We start from the raw sequence: 22369 nt of genomic DNA, 5'->3' as shown, positions 1-22369 counted from the left end.
TTAATGTCGGTATTTAAGGTGGTAGTATAAATAAATATGATTCATTAAGTTATTAAATAAGAAAATATTAAGGACTCTTTTATAGTCCTCTCTTTATCCTATAATATAAGGCGTGCATATATTGTAAGATTCATCTTTGAAAATATTTAACCAATAATTAGTGCAATATAAATCGAATATTATTTTCTAAAAATAATATCTTTGTATTGACATTTGAATATACTTTCGTATGGTTATAATTTTGTTGCTACAAAATTTATAGTATGTGAGAAGTTATGAGCTAAAGTTTAGTTAGTTTTGGAGACCGTATCGAGTTTGATCATATCTTACATTATATATTATTATATAATGGGATGGAAGGAGTAATTACAAAATTGGATCATTTGTAGGATAGTTGAGGCCATCCTAAAGTAGCACACATGCGTGGTCTTTTTCAGGTGACGTATCAGGCTATCAGATGTGCGTTGTAAGGGCAGTGTGGTGTATGTTTATGGTGGTTTACGTGCGTGTACGTTTTACACGTAGTCTTTTAAAATTCTTTGTTGAATTTATTTAAGAAAATATATGTTGTATATCAAGAAAAAAGAGATTGTTTATGAGTTATAATATTACCTTGACCTACCAAGTAAGTCCTTGGATAAATTGAGTACTACCCCTGTCCAGAAAGATCGCAGTTTTACACTATTTATGTTCAATGTTTGACTATATGTTTTATTTTTTTAAAAAAATATGATTAGTATTTTTGTTGTTATTAGATGATAAAACATAAATACTACTTTATGTGTGACTATTTTTTAAAAAAAATCATATTTTTTTCACATAAAACAGATGATCAAACATTGGACAAGAAAACCCACAAGTGCATTTAAAATGAGAATGTGGTAGTAACTAAATGAGGATCAATTTATGTCTTATGTATGGTGTTTTATTGGCCTCGATATGGCTTGCATACAACTTAATTATGAGTGTACATTTTTACCTTTTTTTTGTCAAGTACTTCCTTTGTTTCATATTATAAATTGTTTGACTTTTTTCTTAGTTAATGTTATTTATATTTAGTTAAGTTTATAAAAAAAACAACATCTACAACACCAAATTAGTTTCATTAAATCTGGCATGAATATATTTTCATATGTTTGTTTTTTTATTAAAAATGTTAGTATATATTTTTTATAAACTTGGTTAAAAATTTGACAAAAAAAAATCAAATAACTTATAATATGAAACGGAGGGAACGGAGGGAGTAATATATATTTCATCGATGACTTAGTTCATCTCTGCCGTTCTTCTATAACTTTTTTTAATGAAAATTTAACCCAAGTCAAACTAAAAAAATTCCCTGTCTTCTCCAATAATATGAATCCAATAAAGCGAGTGAAAACCATGGCAATATATATTTTTCTGCCACAGGCCGTTGATCGTCAAAACGAAATGTGAAACGTGGAGAGAAGCCAAGTTTTGAACAAAATGTCACATCAGCCTTGTTAATTGATGATTCGTTTGAGAGGCATCAGCAGTATAGTTAATTAATAAGTTAATCTTTGTAGTAACTTGTAGAGACTTGTCCTAGTCAGACTACTAATCAGATCGAATATAATAGCCTGAGTTTGTACATTGTTAGGCAACTAAAAACTTGTACTTTAACTAGCAAAATAAGATCGATGACTCGATCTCATATATTCTGAACTGAAAAGGGGAGAATATCAATCACATAAAAGATATATGATTCGATCGATCGACGACTAGCTAGCTCCATCAACATGCCCATGCAGGAACATATCAATTATATACGTATGAACGATGAACTAGCGCACGTGTTTAATTCATCAAATAGTTAGGCACGAGCTCAGCCCTGCTAATTGCATGCTAGCTAGCCGCTAGATTTTCAATTATTTGCATGGTTAATCATTCGATATCGATGGATGTACATCACACTAGCTACCACATACTCCTACATGAAGAGGACGTACGCTTTAATTCTTTATAACACTACTACAGAAAACGAAATCAGTGCCGGACCTCTGAGTAAAAAAAAGGTTCGGCTCGAAGCATCGGCTCTAGCGTCCCCCAAAAATTCACATGCACTTAAAAGATATGATTCTAATGATAAATCTCGTTAAATTTCTGTTAGAAATCATATATACACTGCACATGCATGTTGCATTTCTACTAAACGCAACTTTTTATGTGCGTAACTTTAAACGCTAGGATTTAAACCTGGTAAGTGAAGTCATATATGCACTAGGGGTGAAAACGGTACAGAAACGGACGGAAGCTATCTTTATCATTTTCGTTTTCATACTTTTTTTTCGGAATCGAAAATCCCGGATAAAAAACGGAATAGAATATTATCGAAACCGAAAACGGAGTGAATATGGTAACGGAAATTTATCGGAATACAAGAACCCCTCAAACTGATAAATCCAATTCTCAAGTCTCAACGGTCAACAATTCGTATGTAACTTTAGATTTGCATAACAAATATTTTTTTTAAAAAATAAAGGCCAAACACTATGGTATTCACTATTCAGTGCTAAAAAAAGAATCCAGGGTATTTCAGTCACAAAATTTCCGGAAATTCCGAAAAAAATTCCGGAAAGTTTCCGACCGATTCCGAGTTCCGACGGAAACTGCCCTTATCATTTTCGATCCCGTTTCCGAGAAAATATTTCCGAATTCGTTTTCATTCCAAAAAAATTCCGAAAAAATTTTGACCGACAGATTCCGTTTCCGAAAATAGGTCCGGAATCCGGAAAGTTTCCGTACCGTTTTCACCCATAATATGCACGCCCAACTCGCCACCACACTAAATTAAAGTACCGTGTTTTTCCACTGAATGCACATAGTTTGCTACAGTTTCATATAATATAGTGAGAATATTTGTGGACACATGCAGCTGCATGCATGCATATACGATCGACCGAATACGATTCCCCGTCTAGAATTTCTCCATCTCAATCCACAGTCTACAAGAGTGTACGTACTGGCGACAGCTCATGAACGAAAGGTGCCATTCACAAATTAGAAAGTTGGTGATGACCTTAACCAAAAGACATGCGTATATATATCCAATTGGTAATATATATAAGTCGTTTTGAGCAAGCTCATGATCAAAATTTTCTGGTATAGGTTATTCTTCTACCACTTAGGGCCACACGTTTATCTCATTTCCTTCGTCGATCATGTCGTACCATTGCTATTAGCTTGTCAAATGAGTGATGACCATATATTCTCGTGGATAAATGATGCATGTCTCTCTCATGATTAATCCCTTCATTCTCCACACATATTCCTTCATATCATTCTTTGTGAGCAAAATGTGCAGTTTTTGTTGAATTGGCTAGAAGAGGTAGAGATCGAGCTAGGTTTCTTAATTATCAGTTGTTCGATTGCTTTGGTTGTAGTCGTAGCTTTGTACAAAACTGTTTCTATTTCTCACTAATTTCTAATTTCAGGTGCCTGGTTATATGAAATAAACTTATAACTCATAAAAAAAATGCAAACTTACATGCGAAACAATAAATAAAAATAAAGTAAAACAATATATAACAACAACATTACAGTTCAAATAACTAAAATTGCATATTGTATAGCACTGCAATTGTAGCAGTGTACAATTTCAATTACTCAAAATTTATAAATTTTCAGGCATCTGAAAATTAATCTAGCAAATCACAAACTATAAACATTGGCCATTAACAAATAAACAAAAATAAACATATCCATAGATTTGTCAAGAAAACATTTCGATCATATACACCATGATATATATTGTAGGTGCTAGTTATCCAACAATATTATGATTTTAAGCATTGCGATAATTTTAAAAAGCTGGTGATTATGTTTATTTAACTTAGAACTTGTGGTATATTTATGTGTGATTTGTCACAACACGGAACCACTGTACTGAGGATTTTAAAACAGTACTATGTTCGGCCGGTACCTTTTGCACAAACAAGCAGTGGCGCCCGAAAGCATATATATGATGGATGTTTAGGTTAAGTCATTGGAACCTTTCTATTGATTAATCGGTTGATTGAGGAGCAAGATTAACGCCAACTTTTAGCATATATATATCGGCCAGACAAATTTGAAAAGTAAACTTTTAACTCTGAAAAACATTTCTTAATTATGGGGCGTTCATTTTTCTGCCGTACAACACAACCAAAACAGGCCTCGATTAAACAAATGTGTGCCAAATTTTAGGGACAGACGTGCACCAATATTATCACAAAGGGAACGAACACAATAACCAAATTAATGCGCCATTGCGTGCGCACTATGGGAATAATTTTGTTACATATATATATAAATAGATGTGGTATTCTAAGATAAACCAAAATCTTTTTAAATTTTCTGCAGAAGATGCTAGCTTGAGCTTGTCAATCAATATAGCTAGAGCTATAAAAATTAAAGAAAAAAATTATGTCCTGCCGTACACAAAATATATACTTGACAATGAGCTAGGAGAATCGGTTTTGTTCCTGATAAAAGGTGATCTTAGCTCTGTCGATCGGCCAGAATTCACTTTCACTAGAAAAAAAAAATTGTTCGAAAAGAGATGGGCATGCACGTACAGCTGAAATTCTCTTGTGTGATGGCTAAGTAAAGTAGTAAACTATGGGAAGTGAATCATATTCCCTTCTTTGATAAATAGACCCCTTTTGTTTTCGAGAAAAGAAAGTAGGTAGGATTCCTCGCACAGCATCACAAGTTATTTTCGTTACCATATGAAAATTCTTATCTATCTATATATCAATCCATTGTGAAATCAATTAGCTTTATGGGATATATAACACTAATTTATCATTGTGGTCCAAGTAAGATGCATGGATATTAGGATTTAACCGATTAATCATGCATTTTATATACACAACCCATATGGTTTTTATCTCTCTTTTTCTACGCGTCATGGTCACACGATAACATGTGTTGATAATCGAGAACCCTTGATGTCATGCATGCATGTATATATTTCAATCGACTTTGGTTTGTCCCAAAAATTAGAGAATAAATACTAGTTTATTTTTCTTCTTTTTAGAGATTGTACGATCACTAGCTAGCTAGGTATAGCTAGCTGACGGATTTTTCCAATTAGGTATATATCCATGCACACACACCGATCTTTTCATTCATTCTTTTCTTTCTTTTCACAGATATATTCCAGGTAGCTTATCAAGCACATAATGTTGGAAAATTAAACAAGGAATCCTTAACTAACAAATGAAACACGGGGAGGGAGGAAGAGAGGGGGCAGAGCTAGAGAGCTAGCTAGCTATTGCTACAGCACATCTTCGATATCATGACCTAACCTAACTACGACCCCACGTATACTCGATACTAAACTACTATAGACGAACGAACGATCGTTCGTTCGTTTCGCATATATCTATAAATCCTTTATGATATCGATATCTCTATTTCTTAGTATATCTAATAGCATAGTAGTAGGTTAGTATATCTGCTATAGCTAGCTAGCAGTACATGCATGCATGCACACATGTACATACTACCATATCTCTGTCTTGTCTCCCTTTCACATGTCACCTCTGACCCACAAACAAACCCTTTCCAAGCTCCTAACACTAGCTTTACCTTCTTCTTCCTCCTCCTCTGTATATATACACCCCCTCACCTCCCTATCTTGCACCCATCCATCCACCCATAGCTATCTCTAGCTAGCTTGCACATTCTTCATTCTTCTTGCAATCAGAGCTAGAGAAAAAGAGTTTGAGAGAGATCTAAGAGATGTCAGGGGTTTGGGTGTTCAAGAACGGGGTGGTGAGATTGGTGGAGAAGCAGCAGGCGACGGCGGGGACGGCGGTGGCGGGAGGGAGGAGGAAGGCGCTGGTGCACACGCCGAGCGGGCAGGTGGTGTCGTCGTACGCGGCGCTGGAGGCGCGGCTGACGGCGCTCGGGTGGGAGCGCTACTACGAGGACCCCTCCCTCTTCCAGTTCCACAAGCGTGGCTCCCTCGACCTCATCTCCCTCCCCGCCGACTTCTCCGCCTTCTCCTCCGTCCACATGTACGACATCGTCGTCAAGAACCGCGACTCCTTCCGCGTCGTCGACGCCTAAATTGACCTATGTATAGGCTCGCATGCATGCAAGGTAGACGACCATCCACCTTGCATGCATGCAGGCTATCATTCTCTCTTCGTCTCCGTCTTCGTCTTTCATCTTTGTTGTGGTGTGTGTGAATTTATTATACTTCTTATGACTGTGTGTGTGACTGTGTGAGAGTTCATGGAGAGTGATGAGTAGTGGTATACATATGTGTCGTCGCTGATCGATTTGGTTTATTACCTTGTGGGTGGGTATTAATTATCAGCAGTGTGTTATATCAATTGCTTACTTGTATGTGTATCATGTACATGAGTGAGTGTGGCTGATGCATATATATAGAGGTCTTTAATAATTATGTACTATATATTTGTGTAGCTAGATATATGTACTACCTGCTCTGCTATATGTAATAATGTACGCATGTTTTTGCTTATAATTAATCATATGTTGATCTGTATATGCTTATATGCAGGTGCGAGTTAATTGCCATCGATTTGAATTGTTCTTAAGTTGCCTAAATATATGTGAACATGTTGATAGAGCATTAATAAACCTAAATATATGGGAGTTCTTGTCACCTGTCTCGGCTCTCGAGTAACCAACAAGGCGATGGGGGATTACAAGTGGGCCGGAGACCTCTGTACTGCTGAAAAATGGGCCGGAAATAAACTACACACCGCTATACAAGCCGGGAGTTGTTCTTTGTTAGGCCCATGATCTATTGGCTTCATCAAGCAACGTTGCATTCCTTGATGGAATAAGTTTTACTTTGGATCCCCCATCTTCACGTGCAGTTTAAATCGCATCATTTGAACCATAATATCATATATATAACACATCTCTCAACTCTCAAAATCAGTGCAAAAGATGTCCCAAAATAGTTTGAATGGCGGTTTTGACTGACATGCCATCGGCGTGACTAGTTTGACTTTGTCCTCGTCCCACATAGCGCTCACATGGCACTAGGAGCATAATTAAAAAATATATGGGCCCATATGTTAGTCAAACGAAGAATATAAAATAAACAGTGGGTCCCATTTTCCTCCACATCACCCTCTCTCCTCTCTATCTCCTCTGGTCGGCGGCGCCTCATTGGCTCATTCCCCTGCCCTTCTCTCCCTCTGGACTTTCTCTCCTCCCTCCTTGAAGGTAAGCAGCGATGGAGGATAGAAAGCACGAAGACCGCTGCGGTGCGGGTGTGGCTGGTGGGGGAGAAGCTGGAGGGGCGCGCGAAGGAAGGCCAGCGAGCTACGTGCCCTTCCCTTGTTCCCCTCCCTCTCCAAGCGCTGTTGGCAGTGGTGAACACGACGACAATGATGACAATGGCGCCGGTAGATCCTGCTCGCCATTGTTTGGTTCGATTTTTGCTAAGGTTTGGGTGCGGGCTTTCGTTGTGGGTCTTACCGGGGGCTAGGGGATTTGTGCACAGCAAGGAGGAGGAAGGCGAGTGCAAGTACATCCGATTGAAGCGCCACGCATTGCCAAGGTCGTTCGCACACAAGTTCTGTCTGCCAGAGGACTCGGACACCGGCGACATCTCCACACATTGTGAGAATGGCCTGCTCATGGTCATCGTCAAGAAATGGATGCTGCCTGAGAAGAAGACCACGTCTGCAGCCCTTCTCCCCATCGGCCGCCACCTTGGAGGCCTAGACAAAGATGGGGAAGAGAGAAAGAGAGAGGGGGAAGAAGATTGGTTTGCTGACGTATGAGCTCCATGTGGGTCTCACGCTGACTCGGCCATGTTGAGCGTAGTCAACTCACCATATCAGCTAAAGCTGGGCACATTACTACTATTAGACCTTGGGTACCTTGATATTACAGATAACCGGATGCGATATATCTAATATTACAGTTTAAGGACACTATTTAAACTCGACGTCGAGCGACGGATCTAAAGTAAACTTATTCCTTCCTTGATAGCAGAGTTGATGTGAAAAACAAATTTGTGTCATGTGATTGGAAAGAGTAGAGTGTGTTGACAGAGTATTTATGCCTTTATGGAGACATTTTTCATTAGAAAACCAGTCATTTTTATGATACTGTAAATTATTTACATTTATATTGTAATTACAGTATAAGTTTTAAAGCTTACACTATAAATTCCAATACAAATATTTTATTCAATTTAATACACGGTATAAGAGAACTAGGATAAAAATGATTGATTACCTACTTGAAATAGTAGATAGGAGTGACAAAAACATATTTACATATAAAAGAGAGGGGGATAGCAATCCTATAAGAAAAAAATGACTAAAACCGAGTAAAAAGTGTGATGACATATTTTTAGCAAAACCAATGACTATATTATGCTGGGCTAAATTAACTACATGATATTCTCTCTTTTTCTTTACTTTTTAGAAAATATTGTAAACTCGTAGTTTGTTGTAGTACGAAAAAAAAACTTGTGAATATTTCTCCCTTACATCTCCTGCTGAACTAGGAGAGGGTTTAAGTTGCTAGGAACCAATAATGGGTACTGGGTGTTTAACTTGGTCAAACGTATCTAATCTGCAAGACAATATGTATCAGCCCTAATCTGCAAGACTAACACATCGCCTAAACAACTAATTATTGGCAGAAATTTGTGTCTGCTTAGCCTTCATCCATAGTATACAAGTATAATAATACATGATGTCCCTGTTGCGACCAACCGCGTACAAAGGTGACCTCTCACTTTCATTTTCAGTTTCTCTTTTTTTAAAAAAAAAAAACGAATTGACCGAACACGAAATTAAACAACAGCTGATCATCAAAACAGATGCTATGACGATCTCTCAATTAGTCGATTGATGGCGACGTATGATCCAATATTAGCTCGCAAAAAGATCACCCAAATCTTGGTCCTAAAAAGATTATCAGTGTAATCTGCAACAATTAGTAATTAATTTTCTCGTGTATATATGAAGGGACACTGCAACGACAGAACCGGATACAGAACAATAGAACATTGTTTAGACTGACAATTTTCTTGCGTTGATGCTAGTGCGACCCCAAGTCACCCAACAGCTAGCATTTGTTTAGACGACAAGATGATATTAATTAATTATAGATGCGATTAATTATACAAACCAGAACGGTTTGAGTTTTTCAATCTGGAGAGTGCATGGTGTAGGGTAGGCCTTCCAAGGTAGTATCATGGGATATCTTAAGGTTTGTAGTTCAGTTTATGGTACCTATTGCTTAGGGAAATGATAGATTTTAGGTCACTGAGATTTGGGGAAATCTTAGTCACCTACTAGCTAGCCGTAGGAGTCGTTTTTAACCTCTAGCTAAGGAAAGAAGAGGGGAAGGCAGTAGCCATGGCTTACATGCAATGGCGACAATGACAACAACGAGCTTCTTGCCGATCCTTTCATGTTTTTTTTTTATCACCGATGAAACCGGCTCCGTTAGAGGACCTACGGATTAGAGTCAGGGCTCAGGTAGGGGTTGGAAACAGCATCAGAGGATGAGGTGAGGGAATGGGAACATTTTCTCTAAGCTTAGAGAGATGACGTTGAGAGCGGCTGGACTGATGGCAGACGGTGTGGCGATGAGGGCTCCGGATCCGCGGGAATGGAGGCCACCATTAGGCGGCGTTAGCAGCGGAGGCGAGGGAGGCCCTGGAGATAAGGGCCTTGCCGGTGCCATTGATGCCTTTTGGCTAGCCGGCGAGGCTAGGGACTGTGCGGTTGCGTAGATAGCATGGTCGGGCGTCGTCCTAGTACTGGCCGGGTGGAGGACAGAGAAAAAGAGCGCACGAATCTCGTTGTAATTCTAGTCGTCCAAAAATTAATTGAATTTTAAAAATTTTCAAGCAACTGTTAGACAGTCCATATATCTTATATATTACTGTATGGTATAGAGGCGGTGGAAAACCATGCCCATAGCCAGACGGTGAAAGGAATAAGTTGTTTTACATATTTTGATTCGAATCCTAGAATTGGTGTGCATGTGCCCCTCTCTCTTTTTTCCTCGTGAACTAGAGGAATTTTGCTCATGCTAGATAAAATTGAAATTATGAATTTTTATGATACTGAAAATAATGTAAAATTTCATATACAGCTCTTACTTTTGATTTCATATATATTACTGTATTTTGTGAAGAATTTATCAATCAAACTACACCACTGTAACCTGGATTCATCGTGATCTAACGATAAAGTTATATACATGTCAAATTATAAAAAAAAATTATCAGCATTTAAAGTGAACGTAGAGCTATTTGCAGATAGGTACGCAGATAGATAAAATACAAGATCTCGAACCATGACTTCAACTGTATAGTATAAGATTAAACAAAATGTGGTCATATTCTTTTATCTTTTGCAAAGTTGGCAAGATTTAATGGGCTCCTCAAAATTGAAACCATCCGAAATCAACAATCATCTATCTCTAGCAAATGCACTTTGAAACACGGTAAATATTTCAGGTAAAAATCATACTACTACAAGGCCATGTTTAGTTCCCATATTTCCAACTTTCCATCACATCATATCACATCAAAAACTTTCCTACACATATTAACTTCCAACTTTTTTTCTAAACTCCTAACTTTTTTAAACTTTTAACTTTTCTCAGGAATAACACACCCCAAATTAACCTCGATTTCGATCGCTAGAGGACAAGTTTGTAGCTACTACGGTGGGGTCGGCTTGTCGGCCAAAGTGAAGACAGGGATGTGTTCAAAGCGTCCCTTTGGCTTCTACCAGCGCAGCACGTACGGTGGGGTATACTACAGTTTTTCTTTTAATTTTTCTTTGTGAAGACGAATAAAATAAATTTGACGCGTCGGATAGATGGCACGTACCAACCATTTCGTACAGTACATTGTAATTCTTTTCTTTTTCCAAATAAAGTATATACTCACCTCTAAATCTGTTGGTGTAAGCACTACAATTTTCTCGTTTCAATCCATCGCCTATAGCACGCATATATAAATTTTCTTTGAGTATTTCTTCGGTTGTAAATATTTGATGTGTATAACAAGATTTGATCAAAATTCTAGACTTCTGACCATCGGCATATTCTCGAGTGCTCGGTTCAAATTTTAAAGTATGCATGGTAACTTATTATATACCCCCCCCCCCCCCCGCCCGGGTCCTAAAATAAGCCCAACCATAAGTTTATGCATTCAACTTTAATCGTCCGTTTTATTTGATTTTTTTGAAAAAAACTAAAAAACATAAGCTACGTATAAAATACTATTTATGTTTTATAATCTAATAACAATAAGACGGATGATCAAAATTAGATACGAAAACTCATGACTGCGCTTATTTTAGGACAGAGGGAGTACATTATAAATCTATTCTCATCTAAAATCAACGTCAAAGTTTAAAAGTTTGACAATTATTACCGTAAAATGTCAAATGCTTTTTATCTGATTGAGTAGTTAATTATTTCACACCAGTGGCGGAGTCACCGACCGGCTAGCCCAGGAGCCGCCTAGGCTCGTCTGCAAAAACTCCATTAAATTTTAATATTGATAAGTAAATTGATGATAAAATTTCTATAGTAAATACTACTTCTATTAAAGTTTGTCCAGACTCAAAAATCTTTCTAGCATTCGCAACTGTTTCACACTTCCTTTCTCCTTTGAAACAGTTATTTTTTTTGTGCAAAACAACTAATATAGTTCAAGCCAGTTCCTTCTACTAATATGTTAACGTGCAATTCTTTTACACGTTCGAAAAAATATGTAGTTTAGGCCAGCGCTGTAGTTCCACATTGAAAATGATTAAATTCACGCACCAAGTATATATGTACGTGTGTTACATAAATGAATATATGATGTTGGTTTTTAATTGCCAGCGGCCGGCCGGCGTCCTGCTCTGCTTCCATGCAACATTCACTATACTTGATTGATTAATTATTGGTAGCTCTCTTTAGCTGCTCTTTTCTTATTCTCTGCTTTCATTTTTTTTCCCCTTAAGACTACTACAATGCCTTGTGTACGATAATCTTGACTTGTTGAGCCGTGTTAGTAGGAGTAGTAGTGTCAATTGACCCATCAATTCGTAGCTCACGCTTTGCTGTGCATTGCGTGACAGTTACTAAGCAAAACCTATCGATGAAGATAAGCTAGCTAATGTTGTGCCGATAACTGCGTGGTGCGTGCCATTAAAAGTTCAGTAGGACGTTAAGTACCTGTGCCAGCCAAGCCCTAGGGTTTAGCGGCTAAGCTTGGATCATATTCGATCTGTTCTAAAATATAACCATTTCTAAAATTAAATATGGATATTAAGATAATGTGTGAGAATAATCAAGAGAAGTTTGTGATTGGTAAAAAAAAGATTAAGTAGGTGAAAAAAATTAAATAGAGATTGAAAAGATAGGTGTAGAAATAGTTTTATTCTGGAACATGGATTAAATGCATGGTAGAAATAATTTTATTTTGGGATGAGAGAACATGACCAAGGTTATCAATTATGTTCTGGTATCAGCTGGAATGGCTGGTACGTACCATTCGACCCCTTAAAAACGTTACGTAACTAGCGGCGGTACTGTTCATTCCGGTCAAATGCCAACAAATATTGAATGGAATAGTACGAACTGACATATCACTTGTTCCGGTACAATTTACCTACGAGTGAACGTTCAGTCGAATTTAACATAATTGGTTATTAAACTATATTTAGCTACAAATTATTTATCAAAATGGAGGTCTATAGTGCGAGACAGTAGAAAGGATGAGTGAGAGATAAAGACAGAGAATGTTAGGGAAGGGGGATTATTGGGCCCGTGGGATTTAGATAAGGAGAATTGGCCGGACGATTCACTATTTATTCACTAACTAGTTTAGACATAAATTCGACGTGAATCGATAAAGATGGACTATCGAGGATGATTTTTTAAAGTGATGGTAATTGTTGTATGCAATAATCTGCACGTCGTTTCTTGTAAAAAGGCGACCACAAATCCAGGATGCAAGCAACCGGTGAAATACAGAGCAAGCTTATGCATTAGAAAGAAGGAGATCACACACAAAGCCCACGACACATGCATCATCAGCAACACGAATTTTTTTTAATAACTCAGCAACACGGTTGGATCAATATATAATAAGTTAATAACTGGTAATTAAGCGTGTGGGTAGCCAAGGCTGCATCGTATCTAGAGTTTTTAAGTGTGTGTTGGCAAACAGCAGATATGTGCAAGACAAGCAAAGTGCCACAGAACAGTGGGTGCGTACGTGTACCACATGCATACTTTAATTTGATATACTGTTGTCAAGCTAATTATGTAAACTAAACTGAGCAAAATTAATTATATTATTTCCTATGTGAGATCATTAATTATTTTGATAATTGATACTCCCTCCGTTTCATATTATAAGGCTTTCTAGCATTGTCTATATTCATAGAGATGTTGAATATTAACAATACTAGAAAGTCTTTTAATATGAAAACGGAGAAAATAGTAACCAAATTAAGGTCATATCAATTCCATCACTTATCTTATAGTGGAGTACTAATGTACTATCGTAGAATTCAAGTAAACCGTAGGATTGGAGGTCGTTTAATTAGTAGGTCTGACAGTACCGGTCGATAATGTACCATCACGCCCAATTAATTAGGTATAGTGAACATTATATTGCTGGAGTAAAGCCTTATGACCAAGTTATCAACAGTACCGGAGCTAGTTTTGTCCTTGAAGGGAAAAAAAAAAGGGAAAACTGTAGTGCAATATTGAAGAGCATGTGCCTATCATGTTACACGAGATGAAACCTTTGGCATTTCTGTAGGATTATGTGACAATGGTAGAAATTAGTTACAAGATGGATTGCTTTGTAGCTAAACGATGTTCTTGATTTGTGTATGCACCATTGATCAATAGTTCAAAAATACCATAACAATTGAGATGATGCAGTTTGGAGAGAAGTGAGATATATAATCCGAACAAAGCATTAACCATCCATCTGAACTTGGAAGGTAAGAAATAATTGAGATGATATTTCTTTGTGAGGAAACAGGCCGGAGAGAAATAAGAGAGCTAATTAGGCCATATATAAATTATTCATCGAAGGGTTTAAAATAAGCAAGGTAGCGTGGCTTCCTGAAAAAATAGAGAAATGACATTAACTATATTTATTTGGTGGACAGTACCCGATCTATATTGCTATTTTCATTTTAAAACTATTTCTTGCCACCATGCATACAAGGCGCCATATGCATTGCATGGAAATCACCTTATAACCAACCCTATATATTAAATTTAGCCTTTGATTTCTTCTCTACAAAATAAATTTCCTTAACACAGTAGGAGTTAGTAGGAGACGAAAATATATAGTTAGCACAGAGAAACCCCCATCATCTGATGTCACACTCCCAATGAGTGAAGAATAATACTGCTGCTACCTCGCTCAATCATTAGTATTCGCATACGACCGCAAAAGATCATCGACGGCAAGAGAGAGAGAGAGAGAGAGAGAGAGCGACCTCGATCTTGATCTTGATCTCGATCCAGCCCAACCAACGGTCGCTGTTACGCCACGTCACCTCACCGACGCCGACGCGCCATCGCCTCGCCTCTCACCTACTGCCTCGTCCTCCTCCCCTCTCCCGCCATTGATATAAACCCCCACCTCCTCCTCCTCACACCTCACACCAATCTCCACCTTTCTTCCTCGTCGACGAGATCATCGGCATGGCGGCGGCGGCAGTAGCGTTGCTCGCGTTCCTCCTCGCCGCGGCGTCAGCGGCGTCGTCGGCGTCGGCGGCGGCGGCGACGCTGGTGGAGGGCGGCGTGGTGGGGCGCGCGGCGGTGGTGATGAGGCGGGGAGGGAGGACGTGCCGTGGCACGGTGGGGGAGTGCATGGAGTTCCTCGGCGTCGACGGCGAGGGGGAGGACGAGCTGGCGGCGGCGGCGACGGGCAAGCGGCGGGTGCTGCAGGGCGGGTCGGGGTACATCGGGTACGACGCGCTGCGGCGCGACAGCGTGCCGTGCTCGCAGCGCGGCGCGTCCTACTACAACTGCCAGCCCGGCGCCGAGGCCAACCCTTACTCCCGCGGCTGCTCCGCCATCACCCAGTGCAGGGGATGATCGATCGATCGATCGACCGAGCTAGCTAATTAATGAAATTAAATCCAATGCCATGTAGTTCGCAGCAAGAACACACGCACAGTGTCCCCTTGATCATAGCTGAGCTTATATGCTATAGCTGTCAAGATCTCAGTGTTGTCCTTGCATGCCTCTCATGCTTGATTGATTAGATGTGTAATGGTCCTAATGGATGGATGGTGTTGTTTGCTATGCTGCTTGGGTGAAATTAAAGTGATCAAGATTATGTTTTTTTGTATCTATATGCATGCAAATTAACTGGCGCTTGCAATTTTGCTTCAGTTTTTTGTTTATCTGCTTATCTGCATGATTAATGATTTTTGTTTGAATATTCCAATTAGGATAAGCAGATATGTTTGATAGATTTTTTAGCTTGGGTATAGTTTCTGTGGGCGGAGGCAGATGATCATTAATTTTAAGGGAAATTTTTTTTCTTTGATTAATTAGGTTGTGGAAAAGAATTTAGTACTAGCTATGATCTAGGCCAAATTCATGCATACAAGCTACTCCAGCTTGTAAGAAAAGAAACATCGGCGTCTATCGAGTTGAGCTGTCATTTCCGAGTTGATTTTATTTTATTTCATTTTATTTGGGTCAGATCAGGCACTATATGGTGGACAGTTTTTAATCAGTGTTACTTTGAAAAAAAGAACATTTTTGGGCCCAAAAATAAAAGATTGCATATTTGGTGAAAATGACCCATGTTTGAGAGGATCAATTCAAGGTGGGTTAATGGAAGTGGTCTTTAGCTACCTATAACAACACATGTTATGTGCAATTAGTAAAATAGTCATTTGGTAATGCCACCAAACTGTGGTTGGGCTGTCATTTTTCATCTTTGTGTGTAGTCAATGTACCTAGGAACTTTATGCACCAAGGAAAGGGGACATGATTAGTTCCCCTTTTTAAGAGAGGATAGGGAAAGTCTTTGAAGCTAGGACCACACACTGTACAAAATGGTCCCTTGAAAAATATGAATATGTTTTCTTTTAGAGTCCTAACTGGAGTACTGTTGTTTTGATTTTGTAATTAAGTCATATCAAATGTTACACGGTTTGCAGTTTACTACTTAACTTGGTGTCATTACTTTCTTTTCATGTGTTCTCACTTCTCATAGTTTAGTGAGTGGATTACACAGTAAAAGTTACAACCGCCATGCACCATATTTCATTATTTGCACAATCAATGGCTAGCTATATGAATTTTGGCTAGTTCAATTACTTGATTGTCCCAACGAGTGCAATGCTAAGATTGTGCTGTGCCTCTGTTTGAGTTGGTTCACACGTATGCGCCATCAAGATTGTGCTACCTTTTGAGTTGGCTCACACCTGATACTGCATTCTGAATCAAAGGGAATTTTTGAATGGGCTTTGGTGGTCAGAATGCAGTGTCAACAACCCATGACATGTAGTATAAAGTAGTGTGATATCACCTAGACATTTATTTGCTGATGTTGAAGGGGGAGGAGACGAGACACAAATTTTTGACTCCTGTCTTTATGTGATGATCAACAAAATCTTATAACAAACGTCAAATATTTATGATCAAGAGAACCAACTTTTATAATTTTGATAAACCGAAATGATATATTTTGAACTATCTCTTTGTTTCAAAATATAAGAACCACCAACATTTGTAGTTTGCACTAAAATATAAACACTCCTAGCACTATAAAGTATAAAGTACTACTTATTTTAATTGTTTCCCATTAAAATTTCTTTCCATCTCTTCCTTAACCACTTTCTTGCCCCTAACCATATCTTATTTAAGCCGCATTCGTTTATTCAACTCTAAAATGCAACTTTATCTTTTTTAACATGTTTTTCAAACTGTTAAATGTTTTCTTTTACAAAAACTTATTATATAGAAGTTATTTAAAAAAATCAAATAAGTTTAAGTTTAAATTTTACGGTAATTAATACTCAATTAATTATATGATATTGGCTTACCTGTTTTGAGTGCCACCAAAAAGCTAAACTAAGTTGAAGATTCAAACTAGGCCTTGATATTGGACATCGAAATCTTTTCTCTTTAACCTTAATCTCCATGGTTTCCAACTCGTAAAATCAAGTCGAGGTACCCTGGACCGATTGGTCAACTAGTCCATCACTAGCTGATGACTTGCCCATGCAAAAACAGGGATGCAACATATAGTCTTTACTAATATTATACTATACTAAGCATTGTATAAAGTATAAATTATGATCTATAGTAGCAAGACAATAAATCAACAAGAAATAAAACTAAAGTATTAAACACAACAAGCTAATTAGCATGGCGAATTAATAATTCGCAACCGACTTTACGATGAACCACGACTTGCTGTTTGGACGAGACGTGGTTCTCTAGTCGATTAGCTTGACCAACTTTACAACTAATCTATCACTAAAATCGTGACTAGTCGTATGACTTGATAACAATTATAATCTCTATGTACAAATAAAATTATATTTTGGAAATGTAGTACTAGTATTTTTTACAATTTCCTTAAAAAATTATTTTGAGGGACTTTAGTTTTTCTCCTCTAGGAAATAGACCATATATGCCTAATTTTGAAAAGGATAAAGGAGTCGTATACCGGGTATCAGAATTACTAAAATACTGTCGCAAGTTTTTTTGGAAAAAAAATATCTATAGTATAATTATAGTGTAACTACAATATTGTTACACTATAAGAAACTATATCGTAATCTCTGTATAAAGTACATTGTAAAATGTAACTGCACTAACTACATTATAACCACCATATAAGTTAGACAAAAAATTATATATATTATTTCAATACTTATATATAAGTTATATTATAGTTAGAGTAAAATTATATTACAATTACAAGATTTGAAAGTTTATCCTTTAAAATTACGGCAGTTTTCTTTATAGTCTCTACTCGTATATATAGGCGGTTTATAACAACTTGAACTTTTATTTGGGACACGTGTACATAACTCTTTCGGTCCGGGACCCTCTCTTGTTTTTCTTCGTTGCTCGCGAGCTCTTCCCCCCTCGCCTCGCCTCCCCACCCAACAAGCCCGCGGCGGCGACTAGGGTTTTGACCCCCCGGAATCCCCCCTCCTCTCGCCGCCTCCGCCTCCGCCGCCGCCGCCTTCCTCCCCGCGCCGGCGACGATCTGCTCCTCCTCCCCCGCCGGCATCGCTGTTTCCGGATCTAGCGCAAGATGGTTCGTCTCTCTCTCTATTTCTCAATCTGTACCCTCTCGATCCCCAAATTAATGCGGCCGTGTCTGATTCTGTGTTTGTGTTGTGGTTGCAGCTTCCGCTCTCGCTCCTCAAGACCGCCCAGGGGCATCCCATGGTAAGAGAAGATCCGCCGCTTCGCGCTGTGCGTGGTGGTTGTTTGGTTTGGTTTCTGATCGGCTAGGGTTTGAAACTTTTGTGTGGTTTTTTTTTAGCTCGTGGAGCTTAAGAACGGCGAGACGTACAACGGGCACTTGGTGAACTGCGACACGTGGATGAACATCCACCTCCGGGAGGTTATTTGCACCTCAAAGGTGAAATCTCGCATCCCCGACCCACTTCGCTTGTAGATTTTAGTGGGGACAAAAGATTAGTGGCATTGTTTGGATTTGGGGAAAATAGGGAGTAGCCATTTGTTAAAGTAGTCTTCATATTTTTTTTGGAATTTGACGTGGAGATAGACAGATAGTAGGAACTTATAGTTCGAATTGTGTGTTCTCTTTTGGGTCATTTGGTTCCAATTGGTTTGATCGTTTAGTTTGTGATGAATGCTGTTTCCTCATTGTTTATGGTTGTCATTGCAGGATGGTGATAAGTTTTGGAGGATGCCAGAATGTTACATCCGTGGGAACACCATCAAGTATCTTCGGGTTCCTGATGAGGTATGGATTTTTAACATGTTAAACCTTGTTTACTATGTGCTTGTGGTTTGCTGGTTGTATGTTTAGACATGTATGTTCTCCATCTGCATAATCAGCCTTTTTTTTTCCCTGTTAGCATTCATCACCATAATTGCTAGCAAAATCACTATGTCGTGTGCAATTTTTTTGTGGTCAGCTTTCAGTTTCAAGTTTTGTTTTCCCTTTTAGATCTTTATGGGTGCCAGTGTGTCTCTTGTTTTGTCTGAGTAATCTCTCACGTTAGATATATGTAAGTTATTTGATGCCATTTAAGATATCTGCCTTATGGTGTTTTTAAGTGATTTGAGCAGATGAGGACCTCTCTTAAGCTAAGCAGAGCATTTTAATATGATTACGTGCAAATCACTCTGCATTTTATCTGTTAACTATCCACGAGGGGCTGATAAATTTTCTTGATTTCAAATCACTGATATATGACACCAAACAATTCTCCTGCTATGAATAGTGACAAAACTTATGTTCCAACTCTGCTGTACGCAAAGCTACTTTCCCACAGCCAAGGAACATTGAAAATAGTTCAGAACTTCAGATAATGGAGAAGTAAATATCACATAACCGTGACCTGGATAGTAGGCCTAAGTATATATGTCTCCTAGGTCACATCATATAGATGTAGCTGACTTTACATCATATGGATATAAATGTTATTAGTACTTTTAACCCATAAATCTATAAGCAAAGCACAAATGGGAATGTATTGAGCCAGGATATGCCCACACTTGTTATCAATTCTGAATTTAACCAGCCTTTCAATCCCTATTCTGGAAGTACAATCGAAAATTGATATGGTAGAGGTAGAATACTTTTTACCCGATCTTCTGGAGTTAGACAGCCTTTTATCCTTATTCTTAATCTTAAGCTGCATATTTTACCACTGAGATTAAGATTAAGAAACAGACATAAATAGGACTATTGTACCACTGAGATTTAGATTGCATTTTCCTCATGTGCTGGTTTGAGTAATCAAACAATCCTACGATGAGTTGGTCAATTGTGGGACCATCCCACAATTTAGTTGGTTTCCTTATTTTTCTACAAAACTTGATACTTTTGAGGGATGAGATGGAGTGGACCAACCCATTAACATTCCCAACCAAATAGTTAAGTTCAGAGTTAGGATCGTATGGTTCATTCACCAACTAATTCCTGAAATAGAACAGGGCCATCAGTTCATCTCTTGTTAGATATCTCTTGTGTTCATTTTGTTGTATTACTCTTTATTTTTATTTTTAGAGGTCAAATAGCTAATTGGATGTTCTTGATACTACCTCCATCCCAAAGTATGAGTTTTAGGGTTGGGCACGGGTATTAAGAAAGTTGGTGGAATCAAATGGGGAAAGGTTGTGATTGATTGATTTCGATTGATTATTTTTGTCTTTTCATGACATTCCAGCATATGTTATGTACTTCTGTTTTACCTTCATGATGATGATGATGATACACCAGCGTTGTCATTGTTACCTGTGCTTTCCAATCCTAAATGCATGAATTTATTTCTATGACAGGTGATTGACAAGGTCCAGGAAGAGACTTCAAAGAGCAGATCAGGTATGTACCCAATGGTTCCAGCTGTTATAAATCACATTTGTCTCTGTAATTATTTAGATGTTTTAATATTTTCTGTGAACTTGATGAAATATTTAAATCATAATTTTGTGCTATTAGTTGCCTTTGCTTGAACCTTATTCCAGTTCATTATTGGAGAAAAAATTGACCTTATTCAGTTTCCAAGAGATGTATTTTGTCATAACCCATAATTTTTATTAGTAAGAAGTACATTATATGCGGCAGTGCTATCAGTTGAATGTATGTGGCAGTGCAAATGCGTTTATGCGTGCAAGTAGTAATGCGACTGCAGTTCTTTTCTTGGGCTGGTTCTTAATTTTCAACAAACATAACGTAACTTATACTTCAAAAATTAGCGATGAATTGCATGTTTACGCTTTACAGTGTAAATAGTATCAAATCAATCTGTAAATGCACATTGATACAGGCAGTATCCTACATCTATAGTGTTGTTGATGTCATTCATGAAACCCTCGTGTTCCTCTTTTCTTATATTTGGTGTATTATGGTTATTCTGATTTTCTGATTACTAGAGAATTTCACCTTTTTGAACATCTTTTGAAGTTAAGTTCAACGCTGAATTGCCTATGCTCTTCTAAATGCAGATAGGAGGCCACCAGGTGTAGGCCGCGGAAGAGGAAGAGGTGATATAGGTACTAAGCCTGGAGGCAGAGGCATTGGGCGTGGCCAGGATGATGGTGGCAGCAAAGGCGGTGGTGGCCGTGGAAGGGGAGGAATTGGAGGTAAAGGTGGCATCAAAGGTATGCTTCTTGCTTGAATTTAGACTCTACTATACCGCCAAAGTAGTTTGTATTTTGTTTTGAGGGGATAACCAATCTGCTTGTACTCTATGGCAGGTGGGGGCCGCGGACGTGGGTGAGAGGGAAGGTCACTTGTGGGAATGCCGCTTTTTTAAGGCTTTGTGTCACATAGATTGCTTTAGGAGGGTGAAGAATGGACTGGTGGAGTAAGCATTGCTTTGCTTTATCATTTTGTGGTATGACCGAAAAATGTTTCATGGGTTCAGTAGTTACCAGTGAAGAGGCAGCGGTTGGCCTGTCTCGAAACAATTTGTTTGATGTCTGGACCCTCGACTATATTGAATATTATTGTGGTTATTACTTTGACCTGTTCATCGCAGAGAGCCAGGTAATGTTCTTGATTGTTCAGCAATAGTATATCTATATTGTGCTGCTTGGAGTGCTCTTTTACCTAGGCGCATATGCCGACCACGAGCATTCTCTCTGCTTCAATATTCTCTCTGCTTCAATATTCTCTCTGCTTCAATGTTCTCACTATTGAGTGATACTCCTTCAGTACCATACAAAACCAACCTACACAATCTAGGACTACTAATCTAGACATTACCTCTATCCAGATTAGTTGTACTAGAATGTCTAACATGTTTTAGATTTGTTTTTTTTTTGGAGGGAGGAATTAAGTCTCAGACAGTCGCACCATTTTACCATAAAATGGTGGTGTGTTTGCGCAGACGTTTTTCATATAATTGGTTTCACAGCAGCGCGTCATTTTAATTCGATCCGCACAAATTATGTCGTGTGATGGTCACACCTTGCTTGCTGTAGACCACTCTCGCAACTGCTGCCCTGATAAACGGAACGGCCAGCCCGAATGCATTTACATATAACTAATTATAAGTAAGAATTATTTTAATTTTTTTAAAAATAGATTGTAAGAATTATTTTATTTTTTAAAAAATAGATTAATATATTTTTAAGTAACTTTTGTATAGATTTTTTTTTAAAAAAATGCAACGCTTAGCAACGAGGCACT

General features: G+C 38.2%; 3 protein-coding genes across 3 annotated transcripts; all 3 read left to right on the top strand.

Moving 5' to 3' along the window:
• Positions 1-5653: 5653 nt before the first annotated feature.
• On the top strand, positions 5654-6546 carry LOC4326229 (flowering-promoting factor 1-like protein 1). The gene has a single exon (NM_001401636.1). It carries the CDS (start codon positions 5749-5751, stop codon positions 6076-6078), a length of 330 nt encoding a protein of 109 aa, NP_001388565.1. The 5' UTR covers positions 5654-5748; the 3' UTR covers positions 6079-6546.
• A 7927-nt stretch (positions 6547-14473) lies between these two features.
• On the top strand, positions 14474-15352 carry LOC4326228 (rapid alkalinization factor). Its single transcript, XM_015777562.3, has one exon. The coding sequence runs from the start codon at positions 14701-14703 to the stop codon at positions 15094-15096; it is 396 nt and encodes a 131-aa protein (XP_015633048.1). The 5' UTR covers positions 14474-14700; the 3' UTR covers positions 15097-15352.
• Positions 15353-18038: 2686 nt separating this feature from the next.
• Positions 18039-21753, top strand: LOC4326227 (probable U6 snRNA-associated Sm-like protein LSm4). Its single transcript, NM_001401635.1, has 7 exons — positions 18039-18292; positions 18385-18426; positions 18524-18622; positions 18893-18970; positions 20515-20557; positions 21181-21336; positions 21433-21753. The coding sequence occupies exons 1-7, from the start codon at positions 18290-18292 to the stop codon at positions 21453-21455; spliced, it is 444 nt and encodes a 147-aa protein (NP_001388564.1). The 5' UTR covers positions 18039-18289; the 3' UTR covers positions 21456-21753.
• The last annotated feature ends 616 nt before the right edge of the window (positions 21754-22369 follow it).

Source organism: Oryza sativa, chromosome 1, assembly GCF_034140825.1.
Source record: "Oryza sativa Japonica Group chromosome 1, ASM3414082v1".
In the NCBI taxonomy this organism is placed as follows: Eukaryota; Viridiplantae; Streptophyta; class Magnoliopsida; order Poales; family Poaceae; genus Oryza; species Oryza sativa.
This window is presented reverse-complemented; position numbering and strand designations above follow the sequence as displayed.